At 53.3% G+C, this 19,310-nt stretch overlaps 1 protein-coding gene across 1 annotated transcript in view; it reads right to left on the minus strand.

The window, feature by feature from the left end:
• The window catches only part of LOC125283490 (kinesin-like protein KIF28), a gene marked incomplete at its 5' end in the record, with an annotated part of 59,814 nt that overhangs the window by 6,222 nt on the left and 34,282 nt on the right, over window positions 1-19,310 (minus strand). The window contains 11 exons of the mRNA XM_057315752.1: window positions 166-300; window positions 1,500-1,774; window positions 5,013-5,120; window positions 5,637-5,755; window positions 11,209-11,353; window positions 12,469-12,592; window positions 13,962-14,016; window positions 15,029-15,119; window positions 16,304-16,425; window positions 16,977-17,086; window positions 18,741-18,808. Of these exons, the coding sequence (XP_057171735.1) occupies window positions 166-300; window positions 1,500-1,774; window positions 5,013-5,120; window positions 5,637-5,755; window positions 11,209-11,353; window positions 12,469-12,592; window positions 13,962-14,016; window positions 15,029-15,119; window positions 16,304-16,425; window positions 16,977-17,086; window positions 18,741-18,808 (1,352 nt within the window). The remainder of the gene's footprint in view (window positions 1-165; window positions 301-1,499; window positions 1,775-5,012; window positions 5,121-5,636; window positions 5,756-11,208; window positions 11,354-12,468; window positions 12,593-13,961; window positions 14,017-15,028; window positions 15,120-16,303; window positions 16,426-16,976; window positions 17,087-18,740; window positions 18,809-19,310) is intronic.

Here is a 19,310-nt window from a genome sequence, read left to right on the forward strand (position 1 = left end):
GCTTCCGTTAAACAGATGGGGAAATACTCGTGTTGGGGTTGAGCAAGCGGAGACTTCAGAGAATTTCACCATACACTGATTTTTGAAACTTGAGGAAAGCCTCCCTCCCACCAGGGCCCACAGGGGGGTGGTGTGTGCCCACAGCTCCGTGGGGCAGGCTGGTACCCCATCTGAATGCCCCGCTCTGCGCCTTCCTTGAGCCACTTGATGCCGAGGCATCGCACGAGGCCAATCTGGAAATCCATCCTCTTGCCCAGCAGCTCCGAAGGGTCAATAACCACATCGTCCTCACCGCATGCTCTGCAAACACAGGAGGAGAACATGGACCACAGGTTAGCTGGGGCCCGAGCAAGTTAGGATTGTGTTGTCAAAGGGGATTATTGAGACTTCTCAAGAGATGGCCAGCTTCTCTGAAGAAAAGACAGGGGATGTGACCAGCTGTGGAATTCGCTCATTCAAGAGACATTCAAGGAGCTCACAAGCTTCTCGAGGAGGAGACAGCGATATAACCACTTCATGCAATAAATGAGCGAGCACTGGAGACCTAGTTAGGCTCCCAGTGGGAGAGAGAGGCTGCTACCCAGGGAGAGCCTGCTGGCCACCCAGACGCAGCCTCTCAAAGTGCCATTTTTCTTGATGAACTTTTCACAGTCCAGAGTCAACCCCAGGCCCACAAAGTTGCAAACCAATTTGGACTGCTTTCCGACAGGGGCCGTCTCTCACATCAACCTTCCATCAAGCTCCAAAGACCAAAGTCTAGAAACTAGAATGCTGCCTTATTAACTTGCCACAAGAGATCAACCACCCGGCAGCCCAGAAGCCCAAGGTGGCCCAGCGACAGGAAAGTTTCAGAGAGTCCCAACAAAGACAGTCGATGGTCAGCTTGGTCCCTGGGTCACAAGACCTTGCAGGCCTCTTGCCCCCTTCCTGAGCCTGTTGCCTCTTCAGAAAGACAAAAAGGCTGCTGTGGGTACCCAAGGGGACTGAGCCTCCAGACCAGAGGCCCTGCCTGCCCACCCACCTCTTTGCTTAGGCTTGCTAAGACTTGGGCTTTTGTGAAAACTGCCCGAAGTGCCTACGGCCTGAAGAGAGAAACAGAGGAGGCTCCCCGGAAGGAGGTGGAGAGGGCACACAGCAGAGTTAAAGCAAAGCCCATCCCCACAGAAGGCCGGATAACCACCCAGAATGAGGCCAGGTTGGGGAACAAAGGCACCTCAGTCTCTACCTTGAGAAAAGAAACCAAAACAATGACCAGACCCTATACCCAGGCTGGAGAAGGGATGAGCTGGAAAACCAGCTTTCTGTTTCCAGCTCTAGGGCAGCCTCACCAGGCTCTGGAACATTCCAGGTCAGCCGATTTGGCCGCCATGGCAAAAACCCAATTTGATGAGGCCAAATCCTGACTGAATGAGCTCCTCTTGGCAGAAAGCTGACCACCTCCTGCAGGAGAACTCAGGCACGCGAAGAGCTTCCTACTGGCAGACCAAGGAGACACGCACTGTCCTGCCGGCGAGCAGGGCGCCACGTGGATGTGCAGCATGGCCTCCTCCAGCCCGTCGCAGTTGAGGAACTCCACCTGCTCCTCGAGCTTCATGCAGTAGGCAAGGGGCTGGAGCCAGACGTGAGCTGAGCCCAGGTGGACCACCTCGACGGGATCCCAGAAAGGGTCATCTTCCTGAGCCACACGGACGTCTTCCCCCTCTAGAAAGCGCTGGTAAAGTTCCTCCATTAGGAATTTCCTATTGATAAACTTGGCTTTTGACCAGATCCACACCTGGAAACACAAAGGGGGGTCACCGGTGTCCGACTTCACCTGCTGGGGGGTCGTTCCCCTGGTTTTTCCCAGCATGCTCCCTCACATAGACTGGGCTTGGGGTACCAGGACCACAGCACCCTCTCATCAGACTTCGTCCACATTCATTCCTGACCCATCACTTCAGCACTCTTCCTTGCGTTGCTGGAGCTTAACACCTCAGAGGAGATGATGAGGGGTTTATACAACAAGAGAAATGGAGGTTTGAGGCTCATGGTACATGGAAGAATGGCCCTCGGAGAAATCCAGTCCCAGTTTCTAGAACCTGTGCATAAGTTATCTCATGTGGCAAAGCGAAGTAGTTGCAGGTGGAATCAAGTTTGCTTATCGGCTGACCTTAAACTAGGGAGACGCACTTGCATTATCCACGTGAGCCCCGTGTAATCACACGGACCTTAAATGTGGAAGGAGGTGGCAGAAGACACGACTGGAGAGATGGTGGGCGGAGCCGGGTCACGGAGATGCCACATGGCTGACTTGGGAAATGGAGCATGATGGCCATGAGCCTGGGAAAAGGGGGGCCTCTAGAAGATTGAAGAAGTGAAGAAACTGATTGCCCCTCGAGCCTCCAGAAAGCAAAATAGCTCTGTCTGCTCCTTGCTTTTCACGCAGGGAGCCTGGGCTGGGCCTCCAGGCCACAGAACTGTAATGTGATAATCACGTGAGCTCACACCCCCGTGAGAGCCTGCCACTGTCTGTCCCCTCCCTGAGTGAAGGACATGGCTGCCGAGAGCGAGGACAGAAGCATGAGCTGCAGAGGGTGGGGGCCTGCAAGTGAGATGGAACATTCTGGACCATAAATGTCATATCAGAAGTGGTGACCAGGTAAACCGAGCAACTCCTTCTCCGAACAACTTGAAAACAACACAAGAAATAGATCCATCATTCTCTCTCTGAGTGTTACATGTCTTCAAAAAATAAAAGAACACCCTCCAGACACTGAAGAGACTTCTTTCTTTTCTTGTCTACCTCGAGCACACCGGGGCACAGCCCTGTCCTCCAAGCGTCCCTGCGAATGTGGCCGCCACAAGCACCTTGGGGACAGAGCACAGTGCAAGTTCCAGCAAGTGTGGGCTTTTTCAAGGCATTTAGGCTAAAGAACTAAGATCATGGGAACCCAGATCATCAGTCCTTACAAGGGGGCCCATCGGGTTTCTACAGAAGCCAGCCGATGCTCTCCCCCAGGACACGCTTAAGCATAAGATGTAAAAACACCACCTTGCCTTCTATTTCTGACCAGGGCAGCCTGTGGGATTCAGGGTAACTTCTGCTAAAAATAGAAGAAGATGAATGAAGTATTTTCAAATCACCTTAAACCATAATAAGCACTAACAACGAAACACAGAATCACATGAAATACAGCTTTTAAAAATTAAAGATGTCCTTAGAACAAGGTCTGCAAGACAGCAGGGAACTGCCAAGCCCAACTTGGGGGGTGTGCCTGGCCCCAGAGAGGCCTGTGGAACATCGGATGACCAAAGCTTCTCTGTCCTCGTGACACCTTCCAGAAAACACAAAAACAAAAGCACAATCACACACACACCGAGGCTTCAGCTCCAAAGGCCTCGCAGAAGTCCAGGGTGGGAGTCTCACACCGAGACCCCCAAGAGCACACTGGGGTGTGCAGTGAGCCAGCGTCAAGCCTGCTGCTCTGAACTGAATGTTAGGTCTCTCCAAATCCATACGTTGAAACTGCACCCCTGACGTGAGGCAATGGGGAAGCGGAGCCTGTGGGAGGTGACCGGCTCGTGAGGGTGCAGCCCTCATGAATGGAGTTAGCGCCCTTACGAAGGGGACCCCAGCACCCTCCCAGGCCCCTGACGCCACACAAGGACCCAGCGAGAAGGTGGCCCTCACCAGATAGCAAATCTGCCCGCGCCATAAGCTTGGGTTTCCAGAGCTCTGAGAAATAAAGGTTTGTTGCTCGAGCCTCCCAGGCAGTGGGGGATTTTGCTACAGTGACGTGAGGGAACAGGGACCCATCTCCCCTCTCTCCTCACCCCAGGAGATACAGAGGAGGGCCCCGTGGCGCTGGTCGGAGGAAGAGACAGGAACAGGAACCTGTCTCGGAAGGTCGGACTCCAGACTGGCCTGGCTCAGGTGTGCTCCCGGGGCCCTATCAGCCTGGGGACCCCTTCAACTCAGGCTGTGACCTTGTGACCCCAGCACCTGGCAGGAAACACTCGCTCAGGCCCCTGAGCTGACAGTGAGTGTGGACGTATCCATTGATAGCTTTTTTCCCTGTGCCTGTCGCATTTCACAATTTTAAGATCTCAACAACTTTGGGGGAGTTAGCAGAAGTGAGAAACCCAGAGAACGGTCAGCTCGTTGCTTGGTAGAGCAGATCGTCCAATGATGGACAGTCCCCAACTCTGTGGATTTGGGAGACAGCAGCACATCCAGAGGTCCCTGGAGAATTTGGGGCTCATCTCGGGCTAAGGAGCGCACGTCGGGCTGGGGCCAGAGGTCCGGGGGTTGCTCCAAAGGCAAAAATACGTAAGGGACACAAAAGAGCACCCCAGTCTTTTCTGTTGGGCAGAGGGAAAGGCAAGGGGTCTTGGGTACCTGAAGGGGACTGTCCTGCCAGTGAGCAAAGGCAAACATGGGAATGGATCAACCCTGACCTTTTCTGGAATCTAAACAGGATGCAGATTTTCTCATTGCTCCAGACAGGCACGTCTCTGTCTCAATCGCACACAGACACCAACCATCAGTCGGATAAACTCTCAGGCTCCCTTCTGGGACTCAAGCCTTCAAGTCATGTTAAAAATAGGGCGCCTGGGTGGCTCAGTCGTTGAAGCGTCTGCCTTCGGCTCAGGTCATGATCCTAAGGTCCTGGGATTGAGCCCCATGTTGGGCTCCCTGCTCAGCAAGGAGTCTGCTTCTCTGTCTCCCTCTGCCTGCCACTCCCCCTGCTTGTTCTCTCTCTCTCATGCTTTCCCTCTCAAATAAATAAATAAAAATTGAAAAAAAATAGAAAGCACTCAGTGCTGGTGGTTGGGACGATCCCAGGACTTGGTGCCGTGTGGGAGAGAGGCCCAGGAGGGAAACACAGAGGAGGGGTCTTCTGTCCCGAGTCCCAGCTCACACTCGGAACACATAGTTTCCCTTCACTGGGTCTCCACAGGCCGTAGGGGTCGAACTGACCTCTGTCCCTGGGAGAGCGCCTCAGAAACCCCATCCCTGCAAGTGTCCTCACCTCGTGGGTCCTTTGGTGGGTCACCTTCACCATGACCTCTTTCTGTAGATCGTAGCCCCTGGAGTCTGAAGACGCTAAATTCTTCACCTTCAATTCCATTCTGAGTCCCTGGTAAGAGAAACACTTTGCCCTAAGTCACCCCGCATTTATCAGCCCGCACCATCCCTGCCCTGTCTTTCCCGTTCTCTGACACTCCCCAAGTGTGTAAGTCTCTTGCAAGTTTCCTGAGGATTGGGATCCTGTGTCACTGGGGTGGGGGGGGGGGCAGCCCCCGCTCAGGTCCGCTCTGTGGCATAGAAGACTTCGGGGTGCTGGACCCAGAGAAACCCCTCTGGAGGGCAATCTGGGATGGGCTGGTTTGGCAGACAAGCATTGGTCTGGGGTTCTGGGGTCCATGGCGGCCTCGGTGGCCAGACGTGGAAGGAATGGTGGGACTGGTGAGTTCTGGGTGTTGATGTGGGTTCTGTCACTGGCTCACGGTGAGGTCCCAGGTCCTGACCTCTCCAGGCCCCCGTGTCCCCGACCATACCACGAAGCCAGCTGGGGTAGTGGCGTGACGGGCCATGGATCCTGTTCTCCGGGGCCCTTCCTGGACCTGACGCTGTACCACCTTCTAGCTCTTACCTTCTCCAGCTCTTCACCCATTTGATTCGCTTCCGCCACCAGTGGCATCAGTTTGACGTAGTCCTGGAACACGGCCAGCACACTGGGGTCTGCGCTCCCGTCCCCGCGGCCCATGGCCCCTAGGAAGACAGCGCTGGCCACAGTTCTGGACACTTGTCAGCCGTGAGGGAATTCACATGCTTACTCATTGGTTCGTTCGATTGTTCATCAAATGTCTGCATTTAAAAATTGCAAGCTTGTAATTTTAAAAAAACTCCAAAAAACCAGGGGCGCCTGGGTGGCTCAGTTGGTTAGACGTCTGCCTTCTGCTCAGGTCATGGTCCCCGGTCCTGAGATTGAGTCCCGCATCAGGCTCCCTGCTCAGCGGGGAGTCTGTTCCTCCCTCTCCCTCTGCCCCTCTCCCCACTCATGCCTGCGTGCGCTCTCTCTCTCAAATAAATGAAATCTAAAAAGCAAACAAAGTGCGGAGAAAAACCACCACCTGGCTTTCTCTTAAATAGCTATTCATCTCAACCCATGAATCTCGGCAGTGTCACGACGGGAAGCTTCCTGCCTCTGGCTCCCATTCGTGGTCTCAGGGTCCTTGACCAAAGTGACTGTACGATGTCCCAGCAGGAGGGTGGGGAGCGTAAAACATGGTTGGCTAGATGGAGGTCTGGGGATTCCTCTTGAAGCTGTAGCTGGCACAGCAGTAACCTGTTCTTCGTTCTCTTCCTTGGGCGGCTTGTAGCCGGGGGTCATGGAGATGGTGGGACGGCCAGTCCCCCTGACACACCCGGCTTGGGCTGCCTTGTGTCAGGGCCTCTCAACTCTTTAGGGATTTCCTGCCTGTGGGTTCGCACCAAGCCCTGCGGCCCTGAGGTCTGGCTCCCCAGAACTGTCCCCTGGCGGACTTGTTGGGGACCCACAGTCTCCATAGATGCCCAGTCTAGGGCTTGCTACACCTTGTTGCGCCGCTAGCCCTGGGCTGGGGGAGCAGGTGCGCGCACGTAAATGGGGTATGGGGGCTTGGTACAGCAGAGCCTTGTTTGTTTGGGTCAGGGACTGCAGTGGGAAGGGAGTAAGGAGGTGAATTTCACATCCATTTATTTTGCTAAAATTCAGAGGAAAAAACGCTGGTGGAGGGAAAAGGGCGAGACTGTTTTGCACTCACGTGGGTGTATCCCAGTGCCCTCCACCCCTGGTTTGCGGGCAAGTGCAGGCAAGCTTGTGTGCTCCAGGAAAGGGTCGGCCCTGGCATGTCTGAGCCTCTCCTCTACCCGGGCGCCCAGCACAGTGTGAAGCTCTCCGTACAGTGCCAGCTCGCCCACCCCCCGGGCCTGGTTGTGGGAGAGAGCGGGAAGGTGTTTTACAGCCTCCCTGAGCTAAGGAAGGACAGTATCAGAGCTCTGAATGCTCTTGACTTGGAGGAATCCCAGCTTGTTGCTGGGGAGAGGGGGGTGGGGTGGAAGGCAGGTTGAGAGCAGAAGAAACATCTCAGACTCAGAAACCCAGGGCTGGATTTTCTCTAGGCCAGGGTCTGGACTCTGTCCATCATGGTCTCTGCAGCCATCCGTCCAGGCTCGCACTGGGTCTCTCTAGCTATTGGGCTGTAGACCAGAAGGCCACTGGGTGGGGCTAGGAGGTGAGTGGGGAGCTCACATCCCAGTCTGCCCTCCCCTGGGGAGGGACCTGATGCCTGGGGCATGATGCTTCTGGGATGGCAGTGTTCCCAAACAGAAAAGAGCAGGGAGGTGCCCGCATCTGGGCCCTTGGCCACCCACACGTGCATGACTAAGCTTCTGTGTGGGGACTGATTTGGGTCGTGTCCTTCATCCTTCATGCAACAGATACTCCCCGAGGGCCCTCTGGAGATTAGCAGGGTCCCCAGGGCGTAGAACTGAATCTAGCACATAGTAGGAGCTCAGCTAACACTTACTAAAGTAAGGAAGAGGTAAGTGAATGGATGAACAAAAGAAAAATGCCGGTTAGAGCTGATATTCTCACGTGGATAAATAGATAATAGTCCAGTAAAGCAATAAGTAAAATTTTAAATGTGATCAACGTTTGGAAAGAAATAGTTACATAAGAGTAACTAGATGAGACCAAGAAAGGGGAAGATCTATCTGACGAGGTAAGATTTGAGCTGAGAATTGAAAGCTGAGAATGAGTCGAAGAGGCAAAGAAGAACAAGCAGGAAGTGCAAAGGCCCTGAGGCAGAACAGGGTTTGGTGCATGCTCCAGGAGCAGCAAGGAGAGCAGTAAGTTGCAAAGTGAGGTAAGGAGAGAGTGGTGTGAGACGAGGCCGTGATGGATCATATAGGGCCTTCAAGGCCATGGTAAGGAGTGCGGATTTTATTCTTACACTGAGAAGTCGGATATTTTTCAGCCCAAGAGTATCAGTGGCTTGCACAGAAAAGGCGGCGCAAGCAGATGGAGGGAAGGTGAAGCGGCTTGTGAAGTGAGAGAAGGGAGGAGGCTTAGGTTTGGGGCTTGAGCAGTTCACCGAGTGGTAAAACCTCGCTATGAAAACAGGGTGCAGTGAGTGATTGAGACGTCTGTGGGACACGCAGGCAGAGCTATCGAGAAGGCAGCTGGATGAAGATACCAAGTAGAGAGCGAGTAGGTAGCAGGAAACAGAGTTGCTGAGGCTCGTTTGCGTAAGATGGCGCCGAGCACCGCTGAGGTCAGATGAGGACCTGGGGGAGCACCCATCTGGAGAAGAGCCCCAAGGTCCAAGCTCAACATGGCTCAATGCGTGGGTGTGGGAGAACCAGCTTGGAAGGAAACCAAGAGAGCATATTGTTCCAAGAGGAAAATATTCCACATGGGAGAGAGTACTCAATGGTGTAAAATATCGCCAAGACCTCAGTGAGATGGGTGTGGACGGGTGCCTACTGATCTAGAACACAGAGTACACTGTGTCGAGGAATGGTCGGGACAGAGGCCAGCCCGGAGGAGGCCAGGGCGTGCCTGGGAGATGAGAAAGTGGGAATAGCTTATTAGTTTTCTCTCGAAGGAAACAAAAAGCAATATGGCAGTAGCCAAAGGGGAATGTGGGTCAAGGTAGGGCTTTGTTTATTTTTATGATGGAAGATAGTGGACCGTGTTTGTGTGATGGGAACGACCCATAGAGACCATTTGATGGTGCAGTGGAGGGCACTCTGCAGGGACAAATGCTTAAGAAGGTGCTGGGGTAGGGCTGCGCCTGGGTGGCTCAGTCGGCGAAGTGTCTGCTTCGGTTCAGGTCATGATCCCAGGATCCTGGGATCAAGTCCTATGTCGGGCTCCCTGCTCAGCGGGGAGTCTGCTTCTCCGTCTCCCTCTGCTCCGGGGGATGGAATCCAGAGGACAGATAGAGAAAAATGGGATATAAATATTATATTAAAAGTTTTCCCCGCCAAGGAAAAACTAGACTAACCACTGGGGCATTGAACTAGAATTGGAGGTTATCACTAGGAACTATGGTTTTGTGGATGCAGACAAAGCTATCCGTATGTGCGTGGGAGCTGTGCATCTGACCCCAGAGATGTGTCCATTTATCAGTACAGCGGCCTGCACACCTAGCCCCAGATCTGGATTTAGAGATGCCGTTCTCGACCGAAAGGAATCAGGATGTTTGGAGGAGTGCCCGACTCCAGCGCTGGGACTGAGAGTCCGCAGATGCACCTAGAACGTGTCCTTCTGCCAGAAAGGAAGCTAGTGTTCAAAGAACGAGGGGGACATAGCAGAAAGACACAGAAGTCAGCTTGAAAGGACTGCTCTGGGCCGTATCTAGGACAGTTCACACATCAAACCCTGAAAGCAAGAGGTTAAAGCCCACTGTGTAAAACTGGATTCTGTGAGTTCGTATTGACATGAATAAGTGAATAAACAAATAGACTATTTCTTCCTTGCAGTGGACATTTTTCAAATAAATGTAGAAGAAAGGATAGAGCTAGAGATTCACCATTTGAAAAAAGTCATCATCATAATCCAAGCAAGAATGACCAAAGGATGACAAAACTGGTGGATAAAAGTATGACGAGGTGTAGGGTGTCTACATATCAAAGCCTCTCCTCCTGAAATATTTATTAATTTAAAAGATAGAACTCATGGGGCGCCTGGGTGGTACAGCGGTTAAGCGTCTGCCTTCGGCTCAGGGCGTGATCCCGGCGATCTGGGATCGAGCCCCACATCAGGCTCTTCTGCTGTGGGCCTGCTTCTTCCTCTCCCACTCCCCCTGCTTGTGTTCCCTCTCTCGCTGGCTGTCTCTATCTCTGTCGAATAAATAAATAAAATCTTTAAAAAAAAAAAAAAAAAAAAGATAGAACTCATAATCTCACAGTGGAGAAACCAGGCAGCCACCAAAAAGACAAATTAAGGGACATTATATAAAACAGCTGGCCTTTTACTCTTTAAAAATGTCAAGGTCATGAAAGACAGAGATCTGGTGTTTGACCGGGTGTAAGGAGACCAGAGAGACGTGACAACTGAATGTGGTCCTTACTTGGGTTTGGACTTGAATTTGTTGTGATAAAGAACACTATTGACACGAACAATTAGTTAAATATGCATCAAGTCCATACTGCAACTTACTCTCAAATGATTAGGAAAAAATATGTATATGTATTTAAAGATTATATATACATATATTTACATATATACACACACGTATGCAGATATATAATAAAGCAAGTGTAGTAAACATGGACACAGGAACTCAAGTGTATATGAGAGTCCTATGCATGATTCTTGAAACTTTTCTGTATGTCTCAAGAAATTGCTTCAAAATTGAGAATTGCCCACACAATGCTTCCCTGCCGTGGCGAGAGGCTCCGGGAAAGGAGGGCAGAGTGTGTCCAGGCCCTGAGGACAAGTGACAGGCCACGACACAGCAGAAGTTGTGTCTGAGAGCCCCATGGCGGCTGTGGGGTGCAGGGGAAGTTGTTGAGAAAAACCTTCAGAACGTGGAAATGAGGCAAAAGGGATGAGTGCCCTTTAAATGTCCTTGCAGAGCCTTGTGTAGGGATTCTGATCCCCTAGCAGATGTCCTGGTGTCTACTCACTAAACTATTGACTGGGGCCCCGACCCACCTTAGAGTCAAAAATCCACTTAACTTTTGATTCCCCCAAAACATACCTACTAATAGCCTATTGTTGGCCGGAAGACTCACCAATAAGCAGCTGATGAACCATATTTAGTCTGTTCTATGTATTATATACTGTGTTCTTAGAATAAAGCACGCTAGAGAGAAGATCCTAAGGAAGAGAAAATAGCTTTACAGAGCTATGCTGTATTTCTTAAAAAAAAAAAAAAAAAAAAAAATCCTTGTGTAAGTGGACCTGTGCAGTTCAAACCTATGTTTTTCAAGGGTCAGCTGGATATAGCACTCTCTTCTCTTCTCTGTTGGTTAAAGAAACAGTTGAATGAATTAAATCCTTGACATGCCTTCGTTCTACTTTTATATGGAAATCCTATTTTAACTTTCCAAACATTGCATTTTGAAACAGTAAAAGCTTGTTTTCTTAAGGAAGGCAGGAGAGCACACAGCTGTTGCTCTCAGATCAGCGTGTCGAAAATGCTGGGAAGGCGGGACCCGGGGCTGCTCACCGAGCTTGTCCACACTCACTCCCTCCACAGCCGCTCTCTCCAGCTGGAAAAAGTCATAGTCCAGCCTGTTCAAATCTTCACTTCCTCGCTCTGAAGGAAACCCAACGTAGAGGTAGGCGCTGTTGGATCCCAAGATAATGCGGTCCTGGGGAGGAGACACGTGGCTCAGGGGAAGGATGGAGACCAGAGGTATGGGATCAGCCTGGCCCCAGGGGAGGCCAAGGCCCCACGCGCAGTCTGGCTGTTAACTCATAAGCCCTTCACGATTTCCCCAGACAGGGAAGAGACCCATGAACGGGGAGGAAGAGGTTGGTATCTTGCTCTTGTATGCATACTTTCATTTACTTCTTCTGTATCCCACACCAAGCTCCACCTCAGGGATCCCAGTGGGGACCAAACAGACCTGGGCCCTCCCCTCTAGGACTTTATGGGCAAACAGTATAATAGCCTGAGAGAGACGCTGGAATAAAAGGGGATGCTTCTGCAGAAGGGCAAGGGGGCTAGTCTGCACCAGGGATCAGAGCGGTCCTCTCCTGAGGTGCACCATTGAAGCTAAGACATCAGGGGTGGTAAGTTTCACCACGGCCGAGGAGGCTGCTGCCAAACAGAGCCTGGAATGTTCTGAACAATCAAGAGAAGGTCAGTGTGACCTTTGTGCAGAGCAGTGAGGCTGGAGGAGGCGGAGAGATGGGGCGGCTCACCCAGGTGTCCTAGAAGGGTGGTCACTGAGGATTTCCAGCAGCGCAGGGTCTAATCCAATAGCTTGTCTAGAGGACTCTCTGTGGCTACGGTGTGGGGATGGGTTGAAGAGGGGATTGGGCCACAGGGAGGCTGCAGAGGGCCCCTGTGGTGCCGGGGACTCAGGCCAGGGTGTCGGGAGGAAATGGGGAGCCCGGTGTCTCCGAGGTGCTGCTGTCCCTCCCTCCACGTGGCAGGTTTTTTAAGAAGTCTAAGATACCATAAAACATTAGAGCTGGAAAGGGTCTTGGTGAACTTCTAGTTCACTCCTCTCTGTTTTATAAATGAAGTCCAGAGAAGTGAAGTGACTTGCCCAAGAACACACAGCAAGCTAATATCAGATCTCCCAACTCCAGGCTGTGGCCGCGTCCCTCGTGACACCATAGCAGAAGGACACTGGGTGGTTGGTGCCTATCCCTGGCCACAGCGCAGAGCCAGGGGCACCTGTCGAGGACCCCCCCCCCCCCGCCCCAGCTCTCGGGTAGGACTTAGGGAATTCTGGGACCAGGCAGGAAAGGTTACCAGGTGCTGCAGCTTCGTCTTGCTCATGATGGGCACCCCATTAACGACAACTTTGCATTTGCCGTGTGGCGTGACCGTCACTTTCCCATCCAGATTGGTGAAGGAAGCGTGCTTATCTGAAATTCTAAAAAGACAGGAGTTTGTCTAAGAAGCCACAATAATGACTTTAGCTAACAGTTCTGGTGATTTGCCCTCTTTCCTGCTTCAGTAAGACCTCTAGCGACCCCCCGGTGCCAGGAAGCAGTCTGGGGCTGCTTCGTGCTGTGGCTCCTGGGGCTGGAGGCAGAGAAGCAGGTGCAGAAGGACAACAAAGCAATTCTTTGACCAACAGAACCAACACGGGCCAAGGGCCAAGAGCCACAAGGAGCCCGGATAGGCAGGGTCATGGCTAGAGTCCTCAAGAACTCACAGGCCAGCAGGATTGGGTGGGGTGGGGGGGACATGAAAAGAAAGCAAAGATGTTTCCAAAGGGATGCTGGGGCAGGCAGCTAATAATCATTGATAATAAATGTGCATACCACAGAGAAGCTGAGATCCATTTCTGGGTCTTATTATACAAATCCAGACTTTATATGCTAATGATTTGGGGATCGATGTCAGAGGTTCAGATTGCCTGCCCCCTAGACATTATCTGTGTGCCCTGAATGACTCAGCTTCTTAACTGTTCTAGAATGTTCCTAGACTCCTTGGCTGTCATGGAATGTTCTAGGTGTTAAGACACATGTCCATCCATATCACTTATTTTGCTTGGGGCCCAGGGATGCTGTGGGAAAGGTTTTAAGCTCAGCTCATCTGGAGTTCAGCCATTTATACACCTGTGTAGGGTCCCCACAGGGAATGGTCTGGAAAGGGCGAGGAGGGGGGTCTCCAGGACGAGTCAGGAGAAGGGGACCTAGGGGCCGGTGGGGCAGGGTCAGCACAGGCCCCCTCCTCTCCTCTCCCTGTGCTTTGGCTCAGGAGGGCTGAGGTATGTCAGGGGGAGGGGTCAGTCAGGCCTCTGTGAGCTGGAAATCTGTGGGCAGGCCACAGGGGTACGGGACAGCTGCAAGTTCATGGGGACCGCCATAGGCTTCTGAGGGGCCTCCCTTTGTAGAGGAGATCACCTCAAAGGTTGGGCTTCCTCTTAGTCCAGTTGGTGAGGGAAGGCTCTGAGCACAGAGATGTGAGAATGTTGTTGCTTTGGTGGTTAAGACCACGAAAGACGTGGGCCACTTGTGGCGGGCTCTCTTCTCACTCTCTGGCCTCGTCTACTTATGTCCCCTTGTGCAGAATTCTCATACTGGCCTTCCCCTTTCTCCCCACATTGGAGCCTAGGAGACAAGGTGAGCACAGCGGAGGGGTTTCGGTGAGAAATCTGGTACTTTCTTGTTCGCGGTTGTCCAGCAGGCTTTGTGGCCTGGCCTGGCGACGACCAGACAGACATTGAGACTCTCCCATGGGCTAACGGGTCACAGCTCTCGCCTGCTGGACAAAGATGGTTCGTGTAGACTTACCCCAAACCTTGAAGAAGGATGGCATTTGAAGCGGCGCGACCAGCGTCACATGAACCTTGAAAAGAATTAGGATAATTGCTCTTCAGTTTGTCAGGATTTGACCTTGACCAGGGAACGTGTCTCATGCTTGGGCGGTGCTATTTCGTCTCCAAGAGGATCGTGTGAGGGGATTTTTGCCGCTAGGATTTTCAGTCATAAGTCCTTGGACACCACCCTGCCTAAGGGATAATTATTTCATCTTCTGCCCTTTTTTGGTGGGATTCCTAACTTTTTTCAATTTCCACCTTATTGGTGGGAATCCTGGAGGAAGAAACTGTTGAGTCTGGGCCTTGGGAGATGTGCTGAAGGCTGGCCGCGGGGAAGGTCCTGGTCTGTGAAGCTGTTTCTGTCCTGTCGCTGAGCCCCGGGCAGGGCCCAGAGCCTCGCGCTGGACCTCCTGGGGGGCTGCCCCCACTTCCATCCGCATGAACCCTCTCTTGTCCTGGGCTGCGCATAAGGCCAGGGTGCGGAAAGCCAAATGTTACTACAATACCGAGGCCATTTTCCAAAGTCTGAATAGATTTAAAAAAAAAAAAAATGTGGCATACACATATAATGGAATATTATTCAGCCTTAAAAAGGAAGGAAGGCGATCTGACACCTGCTATAACAGAAATGAACGTCGACGACATTATGCTGAGTGAAACATGCTGGTCACAAAAGGACAGATATTGTATGATTCCAATGATATGGGTGCCTAGAATAGCCGGGGTCCCTAGAATAGTCATAAGTGCAGCCCAGTTATAATCTGATACTGGCAGGGGCTGGGGAAGGGGCGCGGGGAGTCGGTGAATGGGGACAGAGGTTCAGTTTGGGAAGAGGGAAGGTTCTGTAAATGGATCGGGGTGATGGTTGCCCAGCCCTGTGAAGGCACTAATGACCCTGAACTGTATACTTAAAAATACTCAGCACGGTGAACTCTGTGTTACATATATTTACCACAAAAAGAGAGATTCCAAAGAAACAGACACATGCTCGTGAAGCAAGAAGCAGGGGCAGGTGCAGAGTGAGTCAGGAGGGGTGAGTACCAGTCTGAATGAAGTACTTGAGAACACCCGTGAGCTGCGGGTCCTCATTGACGTTGAGAAGGTGAGGGAAGGTCTCCGTCATCTGCCGCTCCTGGAGGAGACACGGAGAGGGCCTAGGGCTCGCACGCTCAGGGGAGAGCAGCATTCCTGTCCCATCCACTTCAGACCAAAGCCATTTGTCTATGCATCCTGTCAAATCACCCCGTAAAGCAAATCCAGTTGAGGAAGGCCCGGTGGGGCTGCTGGCTAGACAGAGCAGGGGTGAGACCCTCGGCAGGTCAGCCTTCGGGGGCCTGAGTTCATCTGGACAAAGCATAGCCACTCTCCAACGCTGTTCCCCCTTCCCGGCTGCCCTGCATCGATCGGCCCCTTCCTCCCTGACTCCCTTGCCCCTGCACCCCCAGCCATCCTGATGCCCCAGGCGGCTGCCTCACCTGCCTCATCCTTCCCTGGGCCTCCGCTAAGTCTGCTCCCCTACATCTCATGCTCCCCCCGTCCTGCTGGCGAGCTCACTGGTCATCAGACGTTGATGACAAAATGTGACACGCCGTAGGACTCTCTCCCGGTCACCTGAACGCGTTTCCTCCCTGAGTCCAGTACGGACTGGCTTCGGACCTCTAGAGGATCGATAGGCCAGGACTGGGGCAGGCACAAGGAAAGCTTTTAAGTCTCGAAATTCTGATAGAGAGTAAGGAGGGTAAGAACCTTTTCCGTTGTTACTGTCCACGCCTCTAGAATCCTTGGGCCCTAACTCAGCCTGGCTTCCTGGAGCTATGCTCCGAATCTGGCCCCGGACTTGGGGTTTTGCGGAGCCTGTGGCTTTGGGGGGCCAGGTCACGGTGGGAGTGTGCTGTGGCTGGGGGACCAAGAGGGCATCTCCCTGAGCCACAACCGAAATTCACATCGCAGCCCACTTAGGATCTGATACCAGTGGCGAATGCCAGGGTGGGCGCTAGGCTTCCGGGGCACCATAAGGCTCCCAGAACACAGTTTGTAGTCCTCACATTCTCCCCGAACTGTAATTATTGATGACCTTGAAACTACCCTTGGCCTCGCTCATCAAGCCTTTTGGCTTCCTTCCCTCTCATCCCTGCCGATAGCATGAAAGTAAGTCATTGTCACATCTCCCATACGACATGTTCACTGAAAATAGGAGCCACCCCTATCATCCACCTGGCCACAGCCCAGGCGGCCGTGTATGCTTGGGAAGGCGGTGAGGCTCCCACCAGGGACAGCAATCTGCAGGGGAGGCAGTGGGGCGGCAGTGGGGCTCACCTGGGCGATGGCCCGGTACCGCTTCTGCCACTCCTCCCGCGCCTGCTCCAGCTGGCAAGCCCAGGTCGGCTGGCCCGTCTGCAGCCCGGGCCCCTGTTCTGCCAGCAGGCAGCCCGGCCGCTCTGGAAGGGGGAGGCATTCTCAGCAACAGGTGTGCAATGTCAAGGGCAAGGAGCAGGGTAACCAATAACCAGCTGGGCGCGCTGCAATCACTTCTGCCCCCAGGGATTAATGGTGCCGGTCGGGGTGCTGCTGCTAAGGTTTCTGAGGACTCCAACATCATTGAACTGCATGAGGCCATCAGTAGAATAAACATCGGATGGCCGCCGTGCAATTCTGGGAAGGAAAGAGTAGTCTCGGTAGAAACCGTGGCTTCAGAATAAAAATGGCAATAAAAATGAGACTGAAATGACCGTCCAGAAAGGGCAGGGCCATTATTTCTCACAACGGCATGCAAATCTGCGTTTACCTCAAAATAGAGTGGGTTTCCCTGAGGCCAGGGCCGAAACGTGCCCAGAGGCTGCCCTGGCCTGGGCTAGGGCTCCAGGGATTCCAAGCAGGTGTTCACCCACCAAGCCCCATGCTGAGCCTGCAGCCAGTCCCTCCCTCCATCCCACGCCCAGCCTTCTTGCTGCTGGCCTGGACCGGGGCACTGACTCCTGACTCCGTTTACCTGCCATCCTGGAATTTCCACATGAGAGCCGTGCTTTGTTGTTCTCTGCCTCTGACTCTCTCATCAGCGTCGAGGTGTTGACCACGGCTTTGTTCTGGATCTTTTTAGCCCTTCCACGTGCAAAGAGGAACACACACTCAGGCCTGGGGCCCCTCTGCCGAGCACGGGCCAGAAACTGGCCAAGCAGGAGCCTTACAGCCTTCCAACCTTATGTGCACGGCTCAGGTAAACATGAGCAGCTCGACCGGGCCCTCAGCTGGGCCCTGAAGTGTCCTGGGCCCTGAATGCACTTGGCTGATTGGGCTGACTTCACTAGTGGGAGAGTCTACGCAGTCAGGGCGGCTGCAACTGTCCTAACTCAACCCCGGGGGCTGTCCACGTGGCCTTGCACGTGCCCCAGGCGAGTGGGGGTCCTGAGGGCTGACTCTTTCGCGGGCTCCAGCGTATTGCCTGGGACCTACTTACGCTAACGCGTTCCTGATGTGCTCTGCGTCTGAAATTCGAGATGGCCACCTTACTCCTTTCCCTGAAGGAGAGAGGGTCTCCAGGGCTGGGCCCCCAAGTCCCACAGCCCGTGGCAGATCCGGGCTCAGAGCCCGGGACTTTGAGCTGCTGCTTCCCCTTCCTCGGCATCACATAGTCTCTCACATGAAATCTGCTGGCAACAGATTTGCATCTGATAATCAGAGAGACAGAACTGACCCAAAGATCTGAGCGTGCCGTGCTGATGCAGAAAGAAATGTCTAATGGTGTAACACGGTCTTGAGGCTGCCCGGGGCAGGAGGACACTCGTATGCGTCCCTGAAATGCAAGGCTCCCTCCCTGACCCGGGGCCCAGGGAAGACCCCGACGAGTGGCCACGACTTGGTAACTCAGTAACAGCTATGGTATTGAGCACCTGCCACGTGTCTGGCGTGGCTCATGCCTGATCGCCTGTGTTCTCCACCCCGGCTCTGATGAGAAATCACCTCCCTCGATACGGGGTGCACCTGAGCGATGGGGAGGCCCAGAATCCCAAGGTCCCGTCTGAACCCAACAGGCGGGTCTCGGTGGTGACTTCTGTGTCTGCCACGTGAAAGGGAAGGGGGACGAGCGTGTGGCTTCTACCTGCTTGGAGGCTTCCTTGCCCTGTACCCTCATCTTTCTTAAAAGGGTCCAGAGAAGCAGGAATCTGTCTAGGCTGCAGCCCCCTGGCTGGGCTAAGTGTGTGGACTGGCTTCCCAGCCCCGCTGGACAGAGGGAACCTGGCGATGATGACCCCTCCCTGGGAAGAGATACCGATGACCGCCAGGCCTACCCCCGAAGAGTGTAATCCGTATGCATGGGGCCTGGAGAAATGAGACTGAGCCCAGGGGAAGCTATGGAGCTGGAGAGCGGGTGCCAACAGGGGGAGTCACCTCGAACATCATTAGCTTAAAAGTCCCCTGCCTGCCGTGCCACGCTCCCCGTGGGCCATGTGACAAGGGGAGAAATGTGTGAACAGCCAGGCTATTTGGCAGGAAAATACAGGGAGACCGATGCCAGTCGCATCAGGACTGGCATCAGCCCTCCCCCATCCGTTCAGCCCCCGGTGCCTCTCCCATGCCAAGCTACAGTGACCAAGTGACAGGCTCAGAAGGGCCCCGGGTCCCCAGGAAGCGTTCTGTCCTGACCCCCGCCCGGGCCTCTTCCCCAGCTGCCAACCCATCGTAGAAGGGGTACTGGAAGAATGGGACAGATCTGGAACCGAAAGCCACTAGGGGTAGTAAATATCCACACCCGTACCTTTCGGCATATCTTAACGTGGACAAAGTTTCTTCATAGCAGATGTCAGCGGGGCTTATGGCTGCTATCTGTAAAACACGGCCCCTTCAGCTCGTGCGATTTGAGAGGGCTGCGTGGTTGTAGATCTCGTCTGGCTGGCGTTCACAGAACAGCTTGTAATTCACGGTAGCGTGCAGACTTCACAGCTCGGAACACGCATGTGACACACGCTTATACCCCACCTCTACCCGCCCCCCCGCCACACACAGCTCACACACGCCTCAGGTGCACGACACACACACCCCAGACACATGACACCAGTTCACAACACACACAGCAACACTTCCAAGGGAAGAGTCTCAGCCGACCCGCATTAGAAAGAGAGCAAAGCAGGTGTTAGGAGAATTGTGCCGGAAATGGGATGGGAGCCACAGTGGACCCAGCACTTGGATGTTGGCTTTGCAGGTGCTCTTTTGAGTGACCCCCCCACCACATCTTTCTCTGTTAAGGTGTCAGGGCCTCAGCCTGCACACCCGTTAGACTTGACTTTGTAGTAGAACATTCTGAGCGTCTTATGGGCCCTTTTTAAAT

This window comes from Ursus arctos, unplaced genomic scaffold (assembly GCF_023065955.2).
Source record: "Ursus arctos isolate Adak ecotype North America unplaced genomic scaffold, UrsArc2.0 scaffold_2, whole genome shotgun sequence".
In the NCBI taxonomy this organism is placed as follows: domain Eukaryota; kingdom Metazoa; phylum Chordata; class Mammalia; order Carnivora; family Ursidae; genus Ursus; species Ursus arctos.